Consider the following 19645-nt stretch of genomic DNA (forward strand, 5'->3'; position numbering starts at 1 on the left):
TTCCCTCTCCTCCAGCAGCTGAACAGTCCCCATTGGGTGGCACACCAGTGGTAATTTGCCAACCATGGCACTTCCCCTAAACACATCACCCCATGGCTGTGCAAACAGGGAGGAAGATGCCATGGCATGTGGCAGGCAGGGACAGGAAGGGGACATGGCTGCAGTGTTTAACCACAGTGAATGCTCTTCAAAAAGTTGCTCTCAGGTCTCTAAAGTAACCCAGTCCTGGCATGGAGTGAGTCAGGTGTTTCTACCAGCCAAGGGTCCAGCTCCCACATGTGCAGGTCCCTGCCTGTCAGTGTCCATCTGTCCTTCCCTCACACAGGTGGCAGGACTTGTTTGCAGGGATGATGGGATGGTCACAGTCCCTCTGGATGCTGCCTCACACCAGAGGTGTCACAGCCCTTCAGCATTTGCAAAGCAGCAACTGAACAATGTGAGCTCAGCTCCTCCAAGGTCTGCTCCCCCCAGACAGCTGAGGCTTTTGGGGAGGTTTTTCCTTACTGCTTTTGACTTTCTTCAACAGGCTCCTGTAAAAGGTGCTGCTGGAGGGATGCAGGGTCCCACTGCCAGCCCAGCTCACCTCCTTCACTAAGGGAAATGCTGCAGCCCTTGTGGCTCTGAAAACTGCACATCTCCCCCATCACAGCAGGGCACCCTGAGCTTCAGCCGAACCCTGGACCCCAGGAGAAAGCCAAAAGGGAAATTGTTCCCCCATCCCTTTGCAATACCAGGGCAGCAACACTGGCAGCTTCCCTCTGCTCTTCCATTTCTAAATCATGACACACACACACGTATGAAAAACAGGAGAGAGGGGGAAATAAAAACAAAAAGCAAAGCAGCAGAGCTGTAAAATCCCTCGTGTAGATTCCAGCCCTGGAAGGTGCAGCACTGCTCTCCTGCAGAGCATCCCACAGCTCAAGGGAATACTTGGCCCACGGGGACACATTCCTCTGCCAGCACCCAGCCAAGGTAGCTCCAGGCACAGATTACCCTACAAGGGCAGGCCACGGCCGCAGGCGCTCACTCCCCGCTCTGCCGTGCCAGGGAGAGGGATGCCTGCCTCCTCTGCAGGGAACACGGGCAGCTGCAGCAGCTCCTGTGCTCCTGGGGGATTTTCAGGAGGTTCCCTAGTACCCAGGTGCAGATGCATGGGGGAAAATGAGGGTGAACAGCTCCTTTTTGCTGTATGCTGGCGGGTTTTTTGTGTTGGGACATGGAGATTTTGGTCCCTGCAAATTTTGGGCTGTCTCAGATGCAGAGCTGCATCGGCCCCTGGCAGTGATGCACTTGTCACTGCACTGCCACCTCTGCCAGCCACTCTCCTCTGGGAGGGTGCTGAAGCCTAAAGCTGATGCCAGCTTTGCAGAAAAGTGCCCAAAGCTCCCTCGGTGGTGATGTTCACCCAAGGGAGCAACTTCACCTGCACATCAGCTGCAGTGGCAGGAGAGTGCAGGGCACTGTGCTGCCCATGCGAGAGGGAACAGGAACAGGGTGGGGTGGCCACTATCTTGCATCTCCTGCAAAATGACCCTGGGGGCTGCTGTCCTCACTGGGCACAAGGACAAGCAGCTGCCTAAATGCTAATCTGCCACAAAAGACATCAAGTCAATTCCTGTGCATCCAAACTCCTGATTTTCAGTGGCCCTGCTGCTGTCAGGGCAGACATGTAGCTGTGTTGCAGAAAACACCTGCTTTGTGATTTTGCCCCTGCTTTTACCACAGCACAGGTGACAAATGGTGATGCCCAGCACCCAGACAGGGCCTGCTGCTGAACATGCTGAGAACAACCACAGCAGCAACTCCCACACCTGTGAGGGGTTTGCTCTGAGATGGTGGACATGAGGAGGTGCAGGGACAGTGCAGGAGGGGAGCAGGGTGGCCTCAGCAGTGGGCTGATGGTGCACAGAGGAACATGAGCACTGGGGTTACCTCAGTGTCCTCCCTATATTTGGTACTTCTTGAGAACCACTTAGAAAAGACACAAAGAGACTTCTGCAAGGCCTTGGCACAGATGCCTGGAAACCTTCCTCCTGCATGCCACAGGATTGTGAGAGAACAAACACTTGAATGCATAGAGCATGGAAAATATTAAAGATATTACAGCAAGGGATCCCTGAGGGTGGTGAGCCCTTGTGAGCCTGAGCTGTGACAGACCCCTGAGAACATCTCCATGCTCCTGACCAGAACATCTGCAGCTCACACAAAGCCAATCTCAGCCATGCACATTCTCTTGCTCTCACATTCACATCACCTCCCAAAACTGAGACAGCAGAAGCCTCAGAGGGGCCAGAGAGGAATGAAGGCAGCCAGATATGCAAAGGATGTGAGACGAAAGGCTGGATGTGAGCAGAGTGCTGGGGAGAGGAATGTAAAGCACTGGGACCACAGTGAGAACTGAAGAGTCTCAGCTTTCTGCCACTTCAAGGACAAGGAAAATCCAGCATAATGGAAACACAACTTATCTAAATCTCATCAAAGGAGAAACTTTTCCATGCAATTCCTGAATCAGCAGAACTCACAGCTATACATTTGCATTCCTCAGCTGAACACCCTTGGCCATCCCTTGGAAGGTTCCATGCTGGAGACCATTCCCAAGCACTGTCTTGCAGAGACCAAGTGCTAGCCTGGCTCCTGGCCAAAACTGCCATCAAACAGCTACTTCACAGGCTTGCTAGGCCTTATTTTGAAGCAAAACACAGAGACCACTGTGGGAAAGGAGATCCTGTCTGGCTAGAGTCTCTTGGCTCTATTATTGTATCTCTGTTCTGTATCTAAGCCATGTTCACCCAGACACATTCCAAGCAGGACCCCACCACACACAAGCAAGACTCTGCAGGAAGCACAGGGATGCAGCAATCAGGGATGAGACAGGTAAGGAAGCCAACCCTTGCTCTGGAGTCTTGCAGGTATTCAACTGGTGCTCCCCGCTCCACTTGGGTCTTACTGTCCCGAGAATGCCTGGTAAAAAAAAAATCACAAGACCTCACATAAAAGTGGCTTTTGGAGGTTTTTTCCTTTGCTTTTCAAAGGCCAGAGGAATCAGGAAGAATAAGAGCTTCAATTACTTCTTTCAAGTCTGATGATTTAAGCGTGGTGATTTTGCCACACAGCCGTGACAGAAGAGCTGCATGGGACACCCTGGATCCATGAGACAGAGCAACCTGTGAGCACCAGCAGCATCGTGACTGTGGGGATGAGGGAAGCTCAGAGGACCTTAAACATTGGGAGTGTGCCATGGGAGGAGAAAACTGAGCTGCTGTGATGGCACTTGAGAGGATCGTGTGCCTACCAGAAACCTCGCTGTGCTTGGAGCTGTGCAGGCAGAGCCAAAGAAAAGCCCTTCCTTCAACCATGCTGAGATTTTATAGAGAAATACAAAGTGTGGGAGAAAGACAAACTCAGCCTCAGACTACAGATTGTGAAGTGAAGACCAAGGGCATGCATGGGATGCAACATTAACTAGTTCTCCTACACCCCAGCCCAGTGCCACACTGTAGAATTGTTGCTACAGGCTCGTAATCATGGAATAAAACAGACCTGGGTGTCTGATGAGAGATGAAATAATTCAATAAAAATAGGCTAGAAACAATTTCTATTGGTTTGTAAACACAGGAGCCCTGCACCTCTGTTTCTCTGAGCAATTGCTGACTTTCTGCATCAGCTCAACACAGGAAGAAAGGCTGACATGAGCACCACCTGCTCACCAGGACACACTGATGGGGAGGGAGATCTGTTTGAGACCATGTCCTGCTTGCAATACTTTCCCATCCCATATTTCCAGGTACTTGCAATGCCCTGCTCCATGAGAAACCAAACACAACTGTTGCAATGCCCCAGAGCCCTCCTTGACAGGACTGGCCAGACCTGCCTTCAGCCTGGAAAGGCAAGAGTGGCTTTGCACAGATTTTCTGGGTCATTATTACAGGATGAAGGGAAAAAGTGGGGTTTGCTATGATACAGGTTGCCTGAGGGGTGAAAAGATGGTTTGAGCAAGGTGATGGTGTGGAAGGAAATCCAGTCTTCACACTCAGATTGTTCATCTGCCCCCAGAGCTTTCCTGAGTAAGGATAGTGCCTTTCCTGCCTTTCTCCCTGCTATCACTGTCAGAGCAGCTCACCCCAAAAAATGAATAAATAAATCCTGTTTTCTGGAGAGGGGCCACCCCTGTGGCAGGCTCAGCACTGGGCCTGCAGCCACCGCTGGGAAACCCATGGGCTTAACTCAGTGCTGAGATATCCCCCACAGCAACATCTTTTGCAAGAAATGAAAGAAAAGATGATATAATCTCTTTGGAGAGCTGCCCAAAGACATGCTGTGATTTACAGCACAGAGCCCAGGAGCACACAGGAACTGCTGCTCCAGTGTCACAGGAGCTGCTTCTCCTCTGGTTGTGCCAAGCGCTGCATCCTGAGAGGGGCTGGCCAAGGGCAGCCCCCTTAAAACCAGTTTATAAGGATGGACCAATGATCAATGGATCTTAGCATAGAGGTTGCCAACACAAAATAAGGATGAACAGAAAGGGGTGGAAATCTGAGAGGAAAAAAGAAAGGGTTCCTGCTACAAATCAGTGTTTGATTTGTTTTGCATCGTAAGCAAAAGGATCCAGTTCCTGGAGGTTCGAGAGGAACTGAATTAATAACCTGTGGCAGATTTATCTAATGCTCCAGCTCCAAAGGGAGCATTTCAAGCAGATGCAATTACCAACCGCTCTGCCAGGCGTGGCACCAGGAAGGAAGGGAGCAGGAGCTCCTTTGGACAGCAAAGGTGGGTGAACATGCAGGTGCAGACATCTCACAAGCAGAGGAGGTGAGTGAGGGGTCCACAAAGCCACCAGGAACCCCAAGCAAAGTGCCCCCTAACCCAGGGGGTGCAGACCATGCTCACCATCCAGGTGGTTGCGGGAAAGGTACTTGAGTCCTTCATCCAGCAGGATCACAGGCAGGGAGATCTTCATCACAACCACCCACTGCGGCCAGCTCAGGGGGGTCACCTGGAAGATGAGCTGCAGGGTGGAAAGGATTGGACATGTCACTAGGGAAGCAGCTGGGATATTTTGTTGTTTTAAGAATCACATTGTTGTATGGCAAAGGTTGAGAGAAGGTCATCACAGGTATAAACAGGGAGGATCCAGACAGCCCAAACAGGAGGATTTCTTCAAGGTCTGTCATGATCCAAGGTGGGTCTTAGCCAAGATGAACAAAAAATTACAGTCTTGACCTCTCCTGCAGATAGGGAAAGTGAGGCATGAGGTAGAACTGTGTGTTTATGTGGTCACAGGTGCTTAGCAGGTGACAAGGGACAATGCAACCTCCTGGGGTACAGAAACACACTTCATCTTAAGCACCTTTGGGCATCAACCAAGGCATTCCCAACCTTGCAAAGGAGACAAATCCTAAAGGGTTGAACCACGTGCTGGAGATGTCTAGCCCCAACCTTGCAAAGGAGACAACTCCTAAAGGGTTGAACCACCTTCTGGAGATATCTAGAGCCTTTGCATTGCCCATAGGGAGAGCTTCATACTCCTGGCTCATGGGGCAGAATGACTCCTGTTGGAGTCAATCCATGCTATGTCTAGAGCCTTTGCGTTGCCCATAGGGAGAGCTTCATACTCCTGGCTCATGGGGCAGAATGACTCCTGTTGGAGTCAATCCATGCTGGGTTGAGCTATAGGACCTGGCCCTGAGGGCACCTTCTGGGAACAACCATCCCAGAAGTTTCCCGACCCAAAGATTGCTCCAGGGATGTCCTTGTTCACAGAGGGCACAAGGAGGTGACAGAGGGCACTCACAGGCATGGGCTTGACATAGAGGATGAGGAAGTGCAGAGCCATGGACATGATGATGGCCCCCAGCAGCCAGATGTTGAGCCACGGTGGCATCCGCAGCAGTGACTGGTTCTCAGAGACACTGTGAAAGTGAAGGGACAACGTTAGCCCCAGAAACCTCCCCGCATCTGCCCATGCTGGGAATTTCATTTCCCTCTAACATGCAAGGCCATATGCTATATCCTTTCTTTTCCGGGCTGTTCATCTTCAGGCTTTGCTGCAAACTGGATGTGGATACAACCAGCAATGCATGGATTAGGGCTGATCATTAACGACCAAATCACTAACGAATGCAGATCCAGTCCTTCCTTCACTGCTCTCAGCCACAGCACACTGCCTTGGAGGAGTTCCTCTATGGAAAACCCAGTGCTCCCCTGTGAGGATGCTCTGAACGGCTCTGCTGAGCCAAAGCAAAGCCCTCAGCCCACCCACAGACACTCAAAGACACAAAATCAGTCATGCACAGAGCAAAGAGAGCAGCCCTGTGGCCAGCACACCTGTTCAGAGCATTGCACATTTCGATTGTCACCAGCACAGACAGAGCCATCGTCGTTGGGTATCGCGACTCGAAGATCTCACAGTCAATTCCTTCGAAGATGGGGTTGTCCTCAGTGCACCTCATGAAGTTCCTCTGTCAGCACAGGAAACTGCTGGTAAATACATGGCAGAGCAGCAGGAAAGGCAGGAGAGAGGAGGAAGAGTCGACTGGTTGGGGGGCATGCGATGAACGGGGTTGCTGTAACATATCTCACGGGTCAGAGCAACCAAAAAACTGCCTGCAGTGACCCAGCTTCTCTTGGGGCTGGGCCTTAGGAGTATGGCTGAACAGTGCCTTTGAGGCTCTCAGGTGCAGTTAGGAAGTAGTTTGAGCACACACGTGTCTCCATCAGAAACCCATCTTGCATTGCATGTGCCACTGGGATGTGATAGCATTCACTTTCCCCCTGCACTGCAGTTTTCACATTAGCTACAGTAATGTAATGTGAGAACAGATCCCTTCCAATATGGGATGAGGCACAGAAGCTACTTTCAGCTTCTGTGAATCTTTCTGAATCTGAATTTTCCCTACTATGCTGGTGGCTGGCAGAAGCAAGGCTGGAAATTGCCCGAGGGAGAAAATTTCCTTCTGTTTTAAATTACTGTCTTCTCCACTAGGAATTTGGGAATGCTACAACCAGCACAGAGGAAAGATAGATGAAAGACCCCAACACATGAAAGACGCCCTCACCCATCCGCTCCAGCTGTGAGCCTGTTCCCCTCCTGACTCACCAGCTGATGGAAGGAGACCTGCGGTCCCTCGGCGTCGTACAGGAACCACCAGGTCGCTGCGCCCACTGTGGCCAGGCCCACGTACACTGTGGCCAAGAGAGACACCCTTACCCCAGCACCCAGAGAAACACGCCCCAGGACGCCCCAGGCACACCTCACAGCGCCCACCCACCCCGGCAGCACTCACCTCCAACAGCCAGGTAGCGGAAGAAGAGCCAGCCACTGATGAGGGGCTCCTTGGGGTTGCGGGGCTGCTTGTCCATGATGTCCAGGTCGGGGGGGTTGAAGCCCAGCGCGGTGGCCGGCAGCCCATCCGTCACCAGGTTCACCCACAGCAGCTGCACAGGGATGAGCGCCTCGGGCAAGCCCAGGATGGCTGTCAGGAAGATACTGCAGGGGAAAAAAAAGAGATATGATATTAGACAAGCTCTGGGCAGCCACGGTTCTGTGTCATGCAAGGGGGAGAGAGCATCTTGATCCAAAGCCCCGAACTGAATATTCACTCCAAGTCCCGCAGACAAACCCACAGCCCCTGATAAGGAGCCTGAAGCCTAGCACTGAATTTTGCAGCTAAAATTTGTTTCTATTGCTATTAAAATTTGCTTTGCAGTTGTAACCCAACTACTGATGTCCCCAGGCCACAAAGGTTCCCATTCCCAGCACAAACACCCATGCTGAAACGCAAGAGCAAAGGATGCCCAAGTGATCCCAAGGTTGTGCTGATGTTGCTGAGGACTGGGAGGAATGGGCAGGGGCAGGGATAGCTGTGACTGGGTGACAGCAGCCTGTGCACAAATATCTGCACTCAGATAAGGCACTTGCATAAGCTTAAATACGCAATACTTTGACAGAACAGGTCCTGCAGGGTGGCAGGATTGTAAAACTACAAAAAAAAAAAAAATCTCCCTGCCCTTGGGGAATGAGACATGGTGCCTGGGATTACCAGTTTGGGCACTACATGCTGCTGACTGCAGGTCACCTGTCCCAGGGTATGTGTCCCCCAGTGCAGCATGGTGCCCGGTGTGGGAGGCTCTCACCAAACGACCTCCCCGACGTTGGAGGAGATGAGATAGCGGATGAACTGCTTCATGTTGCTGTAGATGGCTCTGCCCTCCTCCACGGCCGACACGATGGTGGAGAAGTTGTCATCAGAGAGCACCATCTCAGCAGCTGACTTGGCGACGGCCGTGCCCGACCCCATGGCGATGCCAATCTCTGCCTTCTTCAGGGCCGGAGCGTCATTGACGCCATCACCTGTCTGCACAAAGCGTGGTCACACGTGCAAGGGACTGAGCAGGGTGGGGAGGAGGGGACAGAGGGTGGCAGGGTGTCCCTGAGGGCTCACCATGGCCGTGATCTCGTTGAAGGACTGCAGGTACTCGACGATGCGGGACTTGTGTGCCGGCTCCACGCGGGCGAAGCAGCGGGCCTCCCGGCACGCCTGGCGCTGCGCCTCGGGGGGCAGCTCATCGAACTCCCGGCCCGTGTAGGCCTTGCCAGACACGTCCTCGGTCTCGGAGAAGATGCCGATCCGGCGGCAGATGGCCACTGCCGTGCCCTTGTTGTCACCAGTGATCATGATGACGCGGATGCCGGCCTTGCGGCACATCTCGATGGAGGAGGTGACCTCTTTGCGGGGAGGGTCCAGCATCCCCACACAGCCCACAAAGGTCAGGTTGTTCTGGGTGGGAGGAACACCCCAGACCAACATTAACCCCTTGGGATGCGTCCACTTCCCCAACTGCTGTGAAACCACCCTGGGCTTCACAGGGATTTCCCCTGGGAAGAAACTTCCAAGAGGTTTCCTACCAGCTGCCCCATGGATGCACTCTACAGTCTCAATCTAATGGGATGCTCCTACCCCTCTGTTCCTCCTCACACATTTCTTCTTTGCTCCCTCCTCCCCTTCCCTCCCAGTGGTCTCCAAGGCCCTCTCAGCAGTCACTCCACAGGAAAACACGCTCAGTGAGACGGGGCTTGCTATCCATCACATCACCCCCTGAGGTTTGCAGAGGAGATGAGCCATTACACTACCCACAGAGAAACCAGAGGGAAAATACTGCTGAGACAGCTGAGACTATGCAGGGAAACTGGGAACAAGGCAGACAGCCCCTGGCCAGACTGCCGTACCTCGTAGTGGACGAAGGCGGCCGAGTCGTGCAGCTGCATGGCGTCCCTGCGGACGGGCGCGTCGTGCGTGGCCAGGGCCAGGCAGCGCAGGGTGTCCATGCCCATGCCCCAGTCCCGGATCCTGCCCAGGATCTTGTCCCGCACCGGGGCGGTCAGCGGGACCTTGGCAGTGCCCACGCGGACGTGGGTGCAGCGCTCGATGACGCTTTCCGGGGCACCCTGCGGGGGAGAGGAGGGCTCAGGGGCTGGAGTGAAGCTGGAGGATGGCAGGAAGTGCCAGAGCGAGGGAAGGCGCCAAGTTTGGGCAAAGGTAGAGGAAATCTCCCCAAAATTCCAGCACACATCCCAGCTCTGTGGCTCAGGGCACTAGATGGCAGCCTCCGACCGAGCACACCGGGATCACACCCAGGTCACCAAGAGCAGGATCTGGCTCCTGCAAAACCTACATATCCTCCCGAAATACTCCCCACAGACCCCTGCTCCGACCTGCAGGGGATGAGGGCTATAAATCTGTGAGGGAAAAAATGTGGGATACTCAGCTGATGCTTATGATGGCTGTGCAATTCAGGAAAACATGTCCTTCAGCATCCCAGCTCTTCTGACCTTACAAAGCACCCTGACATTACTCTTTAATGTAAAACTTGCAATCCTTCTATTGCACCTCTTAAACAGCTTGCCCAAGGCCACACATCCAGAGGCTTCAGAGGATCCCAGCCTGACCCGGAGGGCAGAGTTCACCCACCCAGATAATCTCCCAGTGGGAACAACAATATCCAAATCTTCTCAGAGTCAGCAGGGAGAAATTCCACCGCATCTCTTCTCTTGGGAAGAAAATGCCCTATGAAACACTATTTTATTTCTGGTTACAGTGGAAAACTGGACATCATCCTTTGGGCATTACTGGCATCTGGAGGGTCCAAGTCTTTAATAAAGGCAAGTGCCCAAATTCTGCACAAGGGCAGCTCTCCCTTGCCCCAGCACTGGCACACTCAGCACCTTTTCCTCCCTCTAAACCATCTCACCCCCTTTGTTCCCTAATCAGTATGGCAAAGACTCACCTCCTCCCTGACCCCACCAGCCTACCTGCTGGATTCTGGATCCCCAGGCAGCTCAGAGTTTCTTCCAGAACTGCAGGAAATGCTCTGCAGTCCCTTTCACATTCCCCAGAGTGTGAGAGGAGCTGCAGAGCATCACCACTGCCCTGTGCCTGGATCCCCAGGCAGCTCAGAGTTTCCTCCAGAACGGCAGGAAATGCTCTGCAGTTCCTTTCACATTCCCCAGAGTGTGAGAGGAGCTGCAGAGCATCACCACTGCCCTGTGCAGCCAGAGCCAGATGCTGCTGGGTGTGAGGGGAGGTGGACCTGCAGGTGCTTCAGCCCTACCTTGACAAACATCTTGCTGCCAGCAGAGTTGTTGCCAGGCCCCGTGGGAGTGCAGTACACGGACATAGACTTGCGGTCCCGGGAGAACTCCAGGGTGCACTCCTTCCTCATCAGCTGCTTGATCACCTGCAGGAACAGCACTGGGCTGAGCAGGACATGCCAGGGACACTGCTGCTCTCTGCCTTGGCTGACAACCCTGCTGAGCCCTGGGATGGCAGGAGAAAGGCAGCCACAGGAGCCAGGAAGGATGGGACAGGGATAAAGATACAAGCTTTCTGTATCAGAAAGGAGTCAGGACATTAATTACACCCTGCACAGATCTAGCCAGGGGAAAATGCCAGAACAGAGAGCTCTGAGCAAGGGAAGATCTAAAGCAGAGGAAATACAGACCCAAAATAAAGTGTGTTTTCACCCAGGAGGACAGGGAGACACTGGAGTAGGGGAATAGCCAGCACAAGACATTTTCATGTCAAAAATAGATGTTTCCAAGAAGCAAATGTCACTGGGGCAGGCAAGGCCCTGGGGAATAGGGTTTGGTTCATGCTGGAGGGTGACTGCTCAGTGCAAACTGGGCACCTGAAGATAACTCCAAACTTCCTCATCTGCAGCCAGAGCTCAGGCTATCATTTAGAGGCTCCCTCCTGCCTGAGCAGGGACTGGACTGAGTTGAAGCCTCAGGAATCACCTGCTCCAAGGCTCCATGAAGGCTGGTCCTCAAGGCCCTGGCATCACCTCCCCAGGGCCACTGTTCCAAAAACAGCTCACCATGAGAGCCCGGAAATCACATCCTTGTGCCAAATCAGTCCCTTAGATCATTGCAAGTGTTTATTTGCCCAAATATCAGACATCCTCAATCCCTCCTCGCCCTCCCATCCCCCAGTGCTGCAGTTACAGGGGCTTCTCCCCACTCACTGAGTTGCAGGCGTTGGCTCTCTCCACCTTGGAGAGTTTGCTGAGGTCTGTGTTGAAGACGTTCATCTTCTCCACCAAGCATGTCAGGGCTGTTTCTGTGGCTTCCCCCACCTTCTCATAGACTTTATTCATCTTCTCCACCAGGCACGTCAGGGCTGTTTCTGTGGCTTCCCCCACCTTCTCATAGACTTTTTTGGACTAGAGGGCAGAAAAAAAGAGCTGAAGCTTTAGAGTGCATCCTCTACATGCTGCTGGATGTCCCCAGGGATGCTGTCACCCACCACACCAGAGCATCCTCTGGGGATGAGCCGAAGCCAGGGGAGGGGATCCCAAGGGACAAACTCTGCTGGCTTTGCCCTGAAGCACAGCAAGAGCATCCCCCCTCCCCACCCTGGCCCTGGTGCCCCCACACCTCATTGTAGTCCAGCGAGGAGTCATTGCAGAGGGCACAGATGGTGGCCAGCTCCACCAGCCCGTCGTACTGCCCGCACTGCACCGGCTGCTCGTCCTTCAGGCTGCGGGCAGAAAACAACCCCACAGCCTCACACCAGCTCACACCTTCACATACTGCTAGCTCACCCTAAACATCCTATCCAGGGGGATATACCTGATTAGATAGGTTGAGAAAGGGTTTTTTTTGGTTCTGAATTAGACAAACATATAGTATTTGAGTTTGCTGCTTTGGTTAAGGTTACTCAAACATTCGGTTTTGGTTGTTCTATAGGAAAATTTGTAATATAAGAAGTAATTAAAACTAACTAACATTAGTATATTATCCAATTTTGTTCTATTTTTTTATGAGTTCATTTTTGGTAAAAAAATTTTTATATGTATTAATTTAAAAACTTTGTTTTTGACTTTAAAATAAAATTTTAGCCTACATATCACTCTTGTAAAAGTGGAACCAAAAGACCAGTTAAAACACCAGCGCTGGTAATAAATCCTTGAGTTCACATTTTGTACTTTATTAAATGGGGTAGCACTAAATTGCAAATAAAATATCACAGGAGGCAAATAAATTCTGGAAGTGGTCCAGAATAAGGGGGGCTGCAGAGGAGTTCAAAGGAGCAAGCAGGGGCTGCTCACAGGCTGATGGTGAAGGTGATGGATCAGAAAAGGGGCAAAGAAATTCATGTTAACATCCACCCCCCAGGGGTTTCCATTTGCTTTGAATCCAGAGGAGCTGTGGAACCAACAGCAAGTGTTCTCCTCCCCGTGATGCTGCTTCACACTCCAGAGGGAGCCCAGGGGAGCATTTAGGAGCAGCAGAGAGCTTTAACAGCTGCACTGCTGTGGCTGCTTCCAAGCAAGTGCTGAACTGTGATCTTTGCTTCCTAAATAGCAGCTCTTTGCTACGGAAAGGAGCAGCCCTGAACACTCCAGGCAAGCCAGATGCTTCTCCTCGCCTGGTGGTAGGAATGGTAGCAGTGGTTTTGAAGGAAATCAAAAATTCTCCTGGTTCCAGCAGAGGTAACTGCAGGTTAGAGCTGTGTAAACCCAGCCGGTCATCTGCTGGCTGGAAAAATAATTTGTCAGGCATTTACTAGGATCAGCTTATTCCACTGTTGGTTCCCAATGGAAAGAACATTTTGGAGCCCTTGTTACAGCTTGGGAGCGGAAAACATGGAGCAGCCAAGAAAATCTGAAAAATCTGTTTGCTGGGGGAGACGAGGCTGCACTGGGCTGTGAGTGGGAAGGGAGATCCACTGCTCCTGCCCAGAGATGCTGCCCAGCCCTGGCTGGGCTTTTGCAGCACAGGATACCCTGGATATGGCTGGGAAGGGATGGGAGGTTACAGCCCCATCGTCGCTCACAGGAAGGGGCAGTGGGTGGAGGAGGGAGCTGCAGACACAGCAAGCATGGCTTTTGCAGCATAGGATACCCTGGATATGGCTGGGAAGGGATGGGAGGTTACAGCCCCATCGTCAGCTGTCCCTGCAGGGTCAGACCCATGTGCTGGGAAAAACATCAGCAAAGGTGGCTGGGTGCTGTGTGAGCAAACCCAGGGTCCTGCATGAAATACCCCCCTGCCAAGGCCAGGTTAAAGCAAACAAGCCTTTCAGTGCCACCAGCCCTGGGGGAAGGGGGTTCTCTCCGTGACACCTCGGCAAGCCACACATCCCTCTTAATACACAATACAGGAACAGGGCTAAAGCAAAACTCAGGAGCTGCACAAACTGTTGCAGACCAACAGAGTGGCCCTGAATGCAGCCCCCAGAGGCCTCGGGACACTGAGCTTCAGAGGCTGGCAGGCACAAGTGCAGCCCCCAGGTCCTCCTCAATTTTAATTGAAATGCACTGATTGACACCAGCTTATGACTTGGCTCAGTTTTTAATGGAGATTCCTAGCCAAGGATCAAATTGGCTCTGTAAATATTCATGAAATTAAGTCTGTGGCTGAGATGAGTTACAATTGCTCCACGGATGAGCAGAAGGGACCACACTGACAAATGTGTCTGGGATCACTGAGCAAAGCAAAGGGGAGCAGAGAGTGCTCCCACCACCAGCTGAGCTTCTCATCTGCCTTCTTCCCAGACTCTGCCACACTGGGGGCCACCACCTCCTTCCAAAGGAACAGGAATAAACAAATACAACAGCAGAAAACCCCATGTGTGCAATAACACTTCAGAGATAAGCCCCCAGCTTCCACTCCCTGGCCATGTCTGCCCTGAGACACACCCTGCCACCAGCAGGATCGTGCCCTGGGCACACCAGCCATGAGAGCCATCCCTGCTGTGGGCACAGGGCTCAGGGAACACTTTCCTTGTGGGGTTTGAGGCATTTGCAAGTGCCTTTGAGCATTGCTGGTGGCTCCTAGACAAGCTACCTGCCCTGCATCTGCTTGGGGCAGGGGCAACAGTCACCAGTCAATACCCAAATTGTGCAGGCTCCAGAAACATGGAGAGGCATCTTCTGCTCCAAAAAGCCTGGTTCATCACCATTCCCACATTTGTTATCTTCTCTGGTTCACAGGTGGCCTTGTTTTCTTGGGATTGCTAACCAAGGGAGAGCCAAGTGTGTGGAAGCCCCTCTGCTGAGCAGTGGGAAGGCAGAGCCAGGGTGAGCAGCACCCAAATCAAGTCAGGCAGGAGCTGGATGTGAGGGACAGGGACACAGCTGCCCTGGTCCCATGAACAGCAGAGTACAGTCCATCACCCAGCACCTGCAAGCCCAGTGGGCATCCCCATGGACAGACCTGCAAACCACCATGGAAACCCCTCCTTTCTCCCCAGTTCCTGGGGACCCCCAGCCCTGGCCATGAACCCCACCCTCCCCTCTTCCCCCAGCTCTGCTGCCAGCCCAGGGCCACCTGTGCCCTGGGAAGGGAGGGGACCCTCACTCACATCTGTCCCTCGGGGGCGTAGGTGGAGCCGGTGATGCTGAACTCGTGCAGGCTGCACTGGGTGCCCTCCACCTTCTCCATGATGAACATCTGCCAGGAGGAGAGGTGCAAGCACAGCATTAGGCAGCACATTCTTGGTACAACCCTCGTGCCCAGCCTGGAAACCCAGCAGCTGGTATTGTCCCAGTTATAGCCCCGCTGGCACCAGGCTCACGCCCATCCCTGCCAGCCACTGCTCCTGGCTGTCCCCAGATCCTTCCAGCTCTCCTCTGCCTTTGTCATGTTCACCTCCTCCAGCTCTTTCTTTCCCTAGGAGACGAGAGACGCTGAGCCTGCTCCTAAGAAGGTGCCTGTGTTTTTCTTGGAGCAGAGAAGGGTCAAGGTTTCCCTCCTGCCCTGGAAAGCCCCTGCAGGGCAGGATCTGAGCAGGGTGGCTGCCCCTGCCACCCCTTCCCAGCCAGCTCTCAGCCACCAGCCTTGTGCCTTACTGGGATCACAGCTCAGCTCGGTAACAAAACCCCAGTGAGCCATAAAAGTCCCCCACACTCTATTTTTAGTGATTTTTGCCTTTCAAAATCATTCCAGTTTTTCTTTCGCTGCTATAATGAGACAAATCCCTCAAACTCTGAAATAAAATTAAAATTCCCCTCTCCCCAAGCTCTCCCAGTTCCCCCTTGTCCCTCCCAGCACAGGCCACCTTTGAGGGCAGCATCCCTAGGAACAAGAGCAGGGCTGACCCCAGCCAAGGAGAGAGCTCAGAGATGCTCATTTCTGCTTCTTGTTATTTATGACCTACACTGAAGCCCAAAAATCAACATAATAAATAAATAAATAAATAAATAAATAAATAAATAAAACTAGTTTGGCAAATGCATTTCCCTGGCTGCAGGGAGAAGCCAGGATTTAATCTGGATGCAGAGAAGTGTTGCTCTCCTCAGCTTCATGAATGTGCTGAGTGCCTCCAGAAAGCAGGTGCAGGGAAAACTGTTCCACTCCAACCTGTCTCAAAATAATTGTTTTTTTTTCTCTATTTATTTTCCTCTGGTTATTTGTTCCCCAGGAGAGGGAAGCAACAGATGCTGGAGGAATCAGCAGGCATCACTCAGCACCAGGGATGCAACAGCTCCAGTTACCACCCACTTCTCTGCCTTCCACGTTTCCTCTGGCAACAAACAGAGGTTAACTTGCTATTATTATTAATTATTGTTAATAATACGAGGACACCTCATCAGTGCAGCCACGCTGGCAGGTGTCAGCCTCCCCCACACAGGAGGTGTCCCCAGGTATGAGCTTGGGGCCAAGCCAAGCCACAAAGGGCACGTTCAGGGGAGCACACTCCCAGCATGTTCAGCACCAGGACACCCCAGTGGGTCTTCTCACCTCCCTATTTTACAGGATCAGGCAAATCAAAGGAGCAGGTTCAAAGCATACATCTCATGTGTAAGTAATTCTGAGCCCAAAACAACCTCACCATGGCTTCCCAGCTATTTGCAGATATCCATTAGCCCTATTCTGAGCTAATGCTGATGCCTCAGGTTTTAGCTTTTATATTTTTCAGACTCTGTGCTGCTTTAGTGTGCAGTTCTGAACTTCATATGAGGGGATGGTGAGCTCTCTTCACAGAGTAGGGAGACAAAACAATTCCTTCTCTAGCTGGGGACCAAGGACAAATGATCCAAATCTCAGGCCCAAGAGCACAAACAGTGTGGAATGAAGAGAGAAAAACAGGAAGGATGGGACTGCATGGGCTGGAGCTGTAGTTGGACAGTTAACTCTAACATACTAATAGACCAGACTTACAAAAGTAACAGACCCCGTGACTGGTGCTGCATTTTGGGACCATTTTGGTTCACCTGGGGTGCAGCCCTGGCTGGGCTCTTGTGCTGCCCAAGGTGGATCCATTGAGGAGATCCTTTTCATAAATCCCTGCTTTATTCTGTAACTCTGTCCAGTCTCTGTTCAGCCTTCACAAGGCACCAGTGCCCTCAGCTCCTTTCCCAGGGCCCATCAGGGAGGCCCAACAGCATCCCTGAAAGGTTCTGAAGAAAATAATGAGCCAAAGTGCTGCAGAAGAGGTGTCCCAGGTCCCCTGAAGGCACTGGGCTCCTCTGGCAGTGGGTGTAAACTCAATAAAGAAAGCAAATCCTATTTCCTTTGGTCACAACCCCCCAGAGATGACAGACCCAGAAGCAGGCACCCAGTCTGAGACACCATCACAAGGAACCTTGCAAGGCTAAGCACCCATCATCTTTTTTTGAGACATCCAATGTCATCGGCCTTCCAGAGAGCCAAAATCTCCTGGCCTCCTCAGAAAATGAACTCCTGAAACACCAAACAGACTCATTTATTAAAAAGCTGAAAGCACCCACCCCAGCCACTGATGGGTTTGCCTGATATGGGCCTGTTTGTTTTCAAATGCCCATGGCTACAAAACAATTATTACTTTCACAATAGTGTCTTTCTTATTAAAAAAGGGAAAAGGGAAATAATAAAAATAAAAAAAGAAACAAGCTCTTTATTTTTCCATGCCTTTTTTAAAAAAGCTGCTAAATAACCCACAGCAACCAGAGGTTATATCAAATTTCCTGCTGCTCCCAGCTTGCGTGACTGGCCAAGCATGGGGGCAGCCAGGGCACTGCAGAGGTGTTTGCAGGGTTTTGGTGTGATCAGAGGATCACAGAATGATTTGGGGTGAAAGGGACATTAAAGCTCATCTCATCCCACCCACTGCCATGGCAGGAACACCTTCCACCATCCCAGGTTCCTCCAAGCCCCATCCAAGCTGGCCTTGGGCACTTCAGGGATCCAGGGGCAGCCACAGCTGCTCTGGCCACCCTGTGACAGGGCATCCCCACCCTCACAGGGAAGAATTTCCTCCTTATATCTAATCTAAATCTCGCCTCCTTCAGCTTAAAGCCATTCCCCCTTGTCCTGTTGTTCCAGGCCCTTGTCCCAAATCCCTCTCCAGCTCTCCTGGAGCCCCTTTAGGCACTGGACAGGGCTCTAGGGTCTCTCTGGAGCCTTCTCTTCTCCAGGCAAACAGCCCAGCTCTCTCAGCCTGTTGGTGTTTTGTCAGATTTCCAGGCTGAGAAGTGGGCAGGCTTGTGGGCAGTGGAAACAGTCCAGAGGAAATAGCTGTGTCTTAAGCACTTAAAAGCAGAACTAAAGTTTCCATCACAAAAATAATAGAAATAATATTAGGAGGAATAGAAGGAGGTGGGAATGCTGCAGCCCAGCTGGGGCTGCTGACAAGTCAGGCTCACAGAGGGGCTGCCCAACCTCCTGCACAGAGAACAGCAGCTCCAGCCAGGGGAACACAGCCAGCAGCACCCCTGGGCTTCCCCTTGCCCTGAACCTTTTAAAGCCATGCCAGTGATTTGGGGTTTTAATGCAACAGAGAGGCTGGAAGGAAAATGTAACCACATGCTCACAAAGAGGGCACCCTTCTCTCAAAGGGCTCCAGCATCACTCTTCCTCTCCTGCCCCGTGGATCCTGCCCAGCCTGGTGCTGAATCACACAGCTGGATGCTGCTGGTGGGTATTTCTAGGGAGAAATGGCCAATTGTGGATGCAGCATCCCTGGAGCAGCACATGGCAGCAGCTGTGGGACTGTGGGGCAGACAGGTGTGAAGGATTTATCTGCACCACTCTGAATTTTCTGTAGTGTCTTTAAAAGAACTACTCATGGAGACAAGGCAGGATTGCTGTCTGGAATTGTAAGAGCTGTAACCATCAGTCACTATTCCATCAACCAACCCATGGATCAGCATCATTTTCCTCCTGCACTGGCAGCAAACCCAGCCAAAAGGCACCCACAGCCCCTGGGGACCCCCAGCCAGGTCCCCCAGTAATTAGTGACAGGTTTAGACAGACCACAGTGCTGAGCCAAGGCACAGTGCCCTGGAGACTGCACCAGGGATGGCAGTTTGCACGTCCAGGCTCTGCTACAAGCTTTGTGGAAAATAAACCCCTTTCTGCTCCTGTTCCCCAAAACACCAGCAGCCCTCTCAGACAGCCAAATATCACCAATCACCTCCTCCCAGACATGGGGTGACAGCATCTTTTCCCCTCCCCCAAGCCCACCTCTCAACTTTGGGTCCTGATTTTCAAATGCCACCTTCCTGGAAAATTAAGGTAGGCTGCATAAAAGGCTGCTGCAAGTTTTAGGAGAGTGATTTAAACATGTGAGAGCAGAGAGAGCTGTGATACTTCTATGTCCCTTCTCCTCCTGCCAGGCTCCTACTGCTCCCAGCTCCATGGTTGTTTAAAGGTTGGGAGGAGACTGCTCCTGCTTCCTGCCTGCCCTGGGCTGTGGGAGATGGTGATCTCAGAGACCCCCAGGTGACCATACAGTGACACAAACCACAGGTTTACTCTGGTTTACTAAGTGGGTTTGTGGCTTTGGTATTATAACCTTGGGTGGACTTGAGGTCAGAGCAAAAACACCGAAGTCTTGGCCATCACAATGTCCTCAGGAAGTCCCCAGCACAAAGCCCCTCATTTTGGGAGGCTTTGGGGGACACAGATTCACCCCTGCTGGCCACTGGATGTGTCCTGGCTTAGACACCACCCTGGCCACAAGACCCCAGCACTGGGAGGGACCCAGAGACACGACACAGCTCTTGAAACCCAGCTGAGGGCTTGAAACCAGACCTGAAGCCTTTCAAGAGTCCCTTCAGAGCTCCCAGAGCTGATGCCAGCAGTGAGACAGTGAGCAGGCCCCACTCAGCAGCACGCCTTGCAGCCCAGCAGCTACACTCACCCTGTTAATGGGCAACTTAA

The 19645-nt window shown here is 52.2% G+C and overlaps 1 protein-coding gene across 4 annotated transcripts in view; it reads right to left on the reverse strand.

The window, feature by feature from the left end:
* ATP2A3 (ATPase sarcoplasmic/endoplasmic reticulum Ca2+ transporting 3) overlaps nucleotides 1–19645 on the reverse strand; it is a 56489-nt gene that overhangs the window by 6207 nt on the left and 30637 nt on the right. The window contains exons 9-22 of one of the 4 annotated variants that reach the window (XM_041399561.1): nucleotides 14865–14953; nucleotides 11933–12035; nucleotides 11698–11718; nucleotides 11521–11631; nucleotides 10609–10734; nucleotides 9227–9445; nucleotides 8442–8777; nucleotides 8134–8354; nucleotides 7284–7486; nucleotides 7097–7182; nucleotides 6325–6458; nucleotides 5792–5909; nucleotides 4888–5005; nucleotides 2889–2961 (exon numbers count right to left, since the gene is read on the reverse strand). In XM_041399561.1, coding sequence (XP_041255495.1) covers nucleotides 2889–2961; nucleotides 4888–5005; nucleotides 5792–5909; nucleotides 6325–6458; nucleotides 7097–7182; nucleotides 7284–7486; nucleotides 8134–8354; nucleotides 8442–8777; nucleotides 9227–9445; nucleotides 10609–10734; nucleotides 11521–11631; nucleotides 11698–11718; nucleotides 11933–12035; nucleotides 14865–14953 — 1958 coding nt within the window. The other 3 variants (XM_041399563.1, XM_041399562.1, XM_041399564.1) reach the window with 3 other exon arrangements.

This window comes from Onychostruthus taczanowskii, unplaced genomic scaffold (assembly GCF_017590055.1).
Source record: "Onychostruthus taczanowskii isolate IOZ18803 unplaced genomic scaffold, ASM1759005v1 scaffold165, whole genome shotgun sequence".
Taxonomy (NCBI): Eukaryota; Metazoa; Chordata; class Aves; order Passeriformes; family Passeridae; genus Onychostruthus; species Onychostruthus taczanowskii.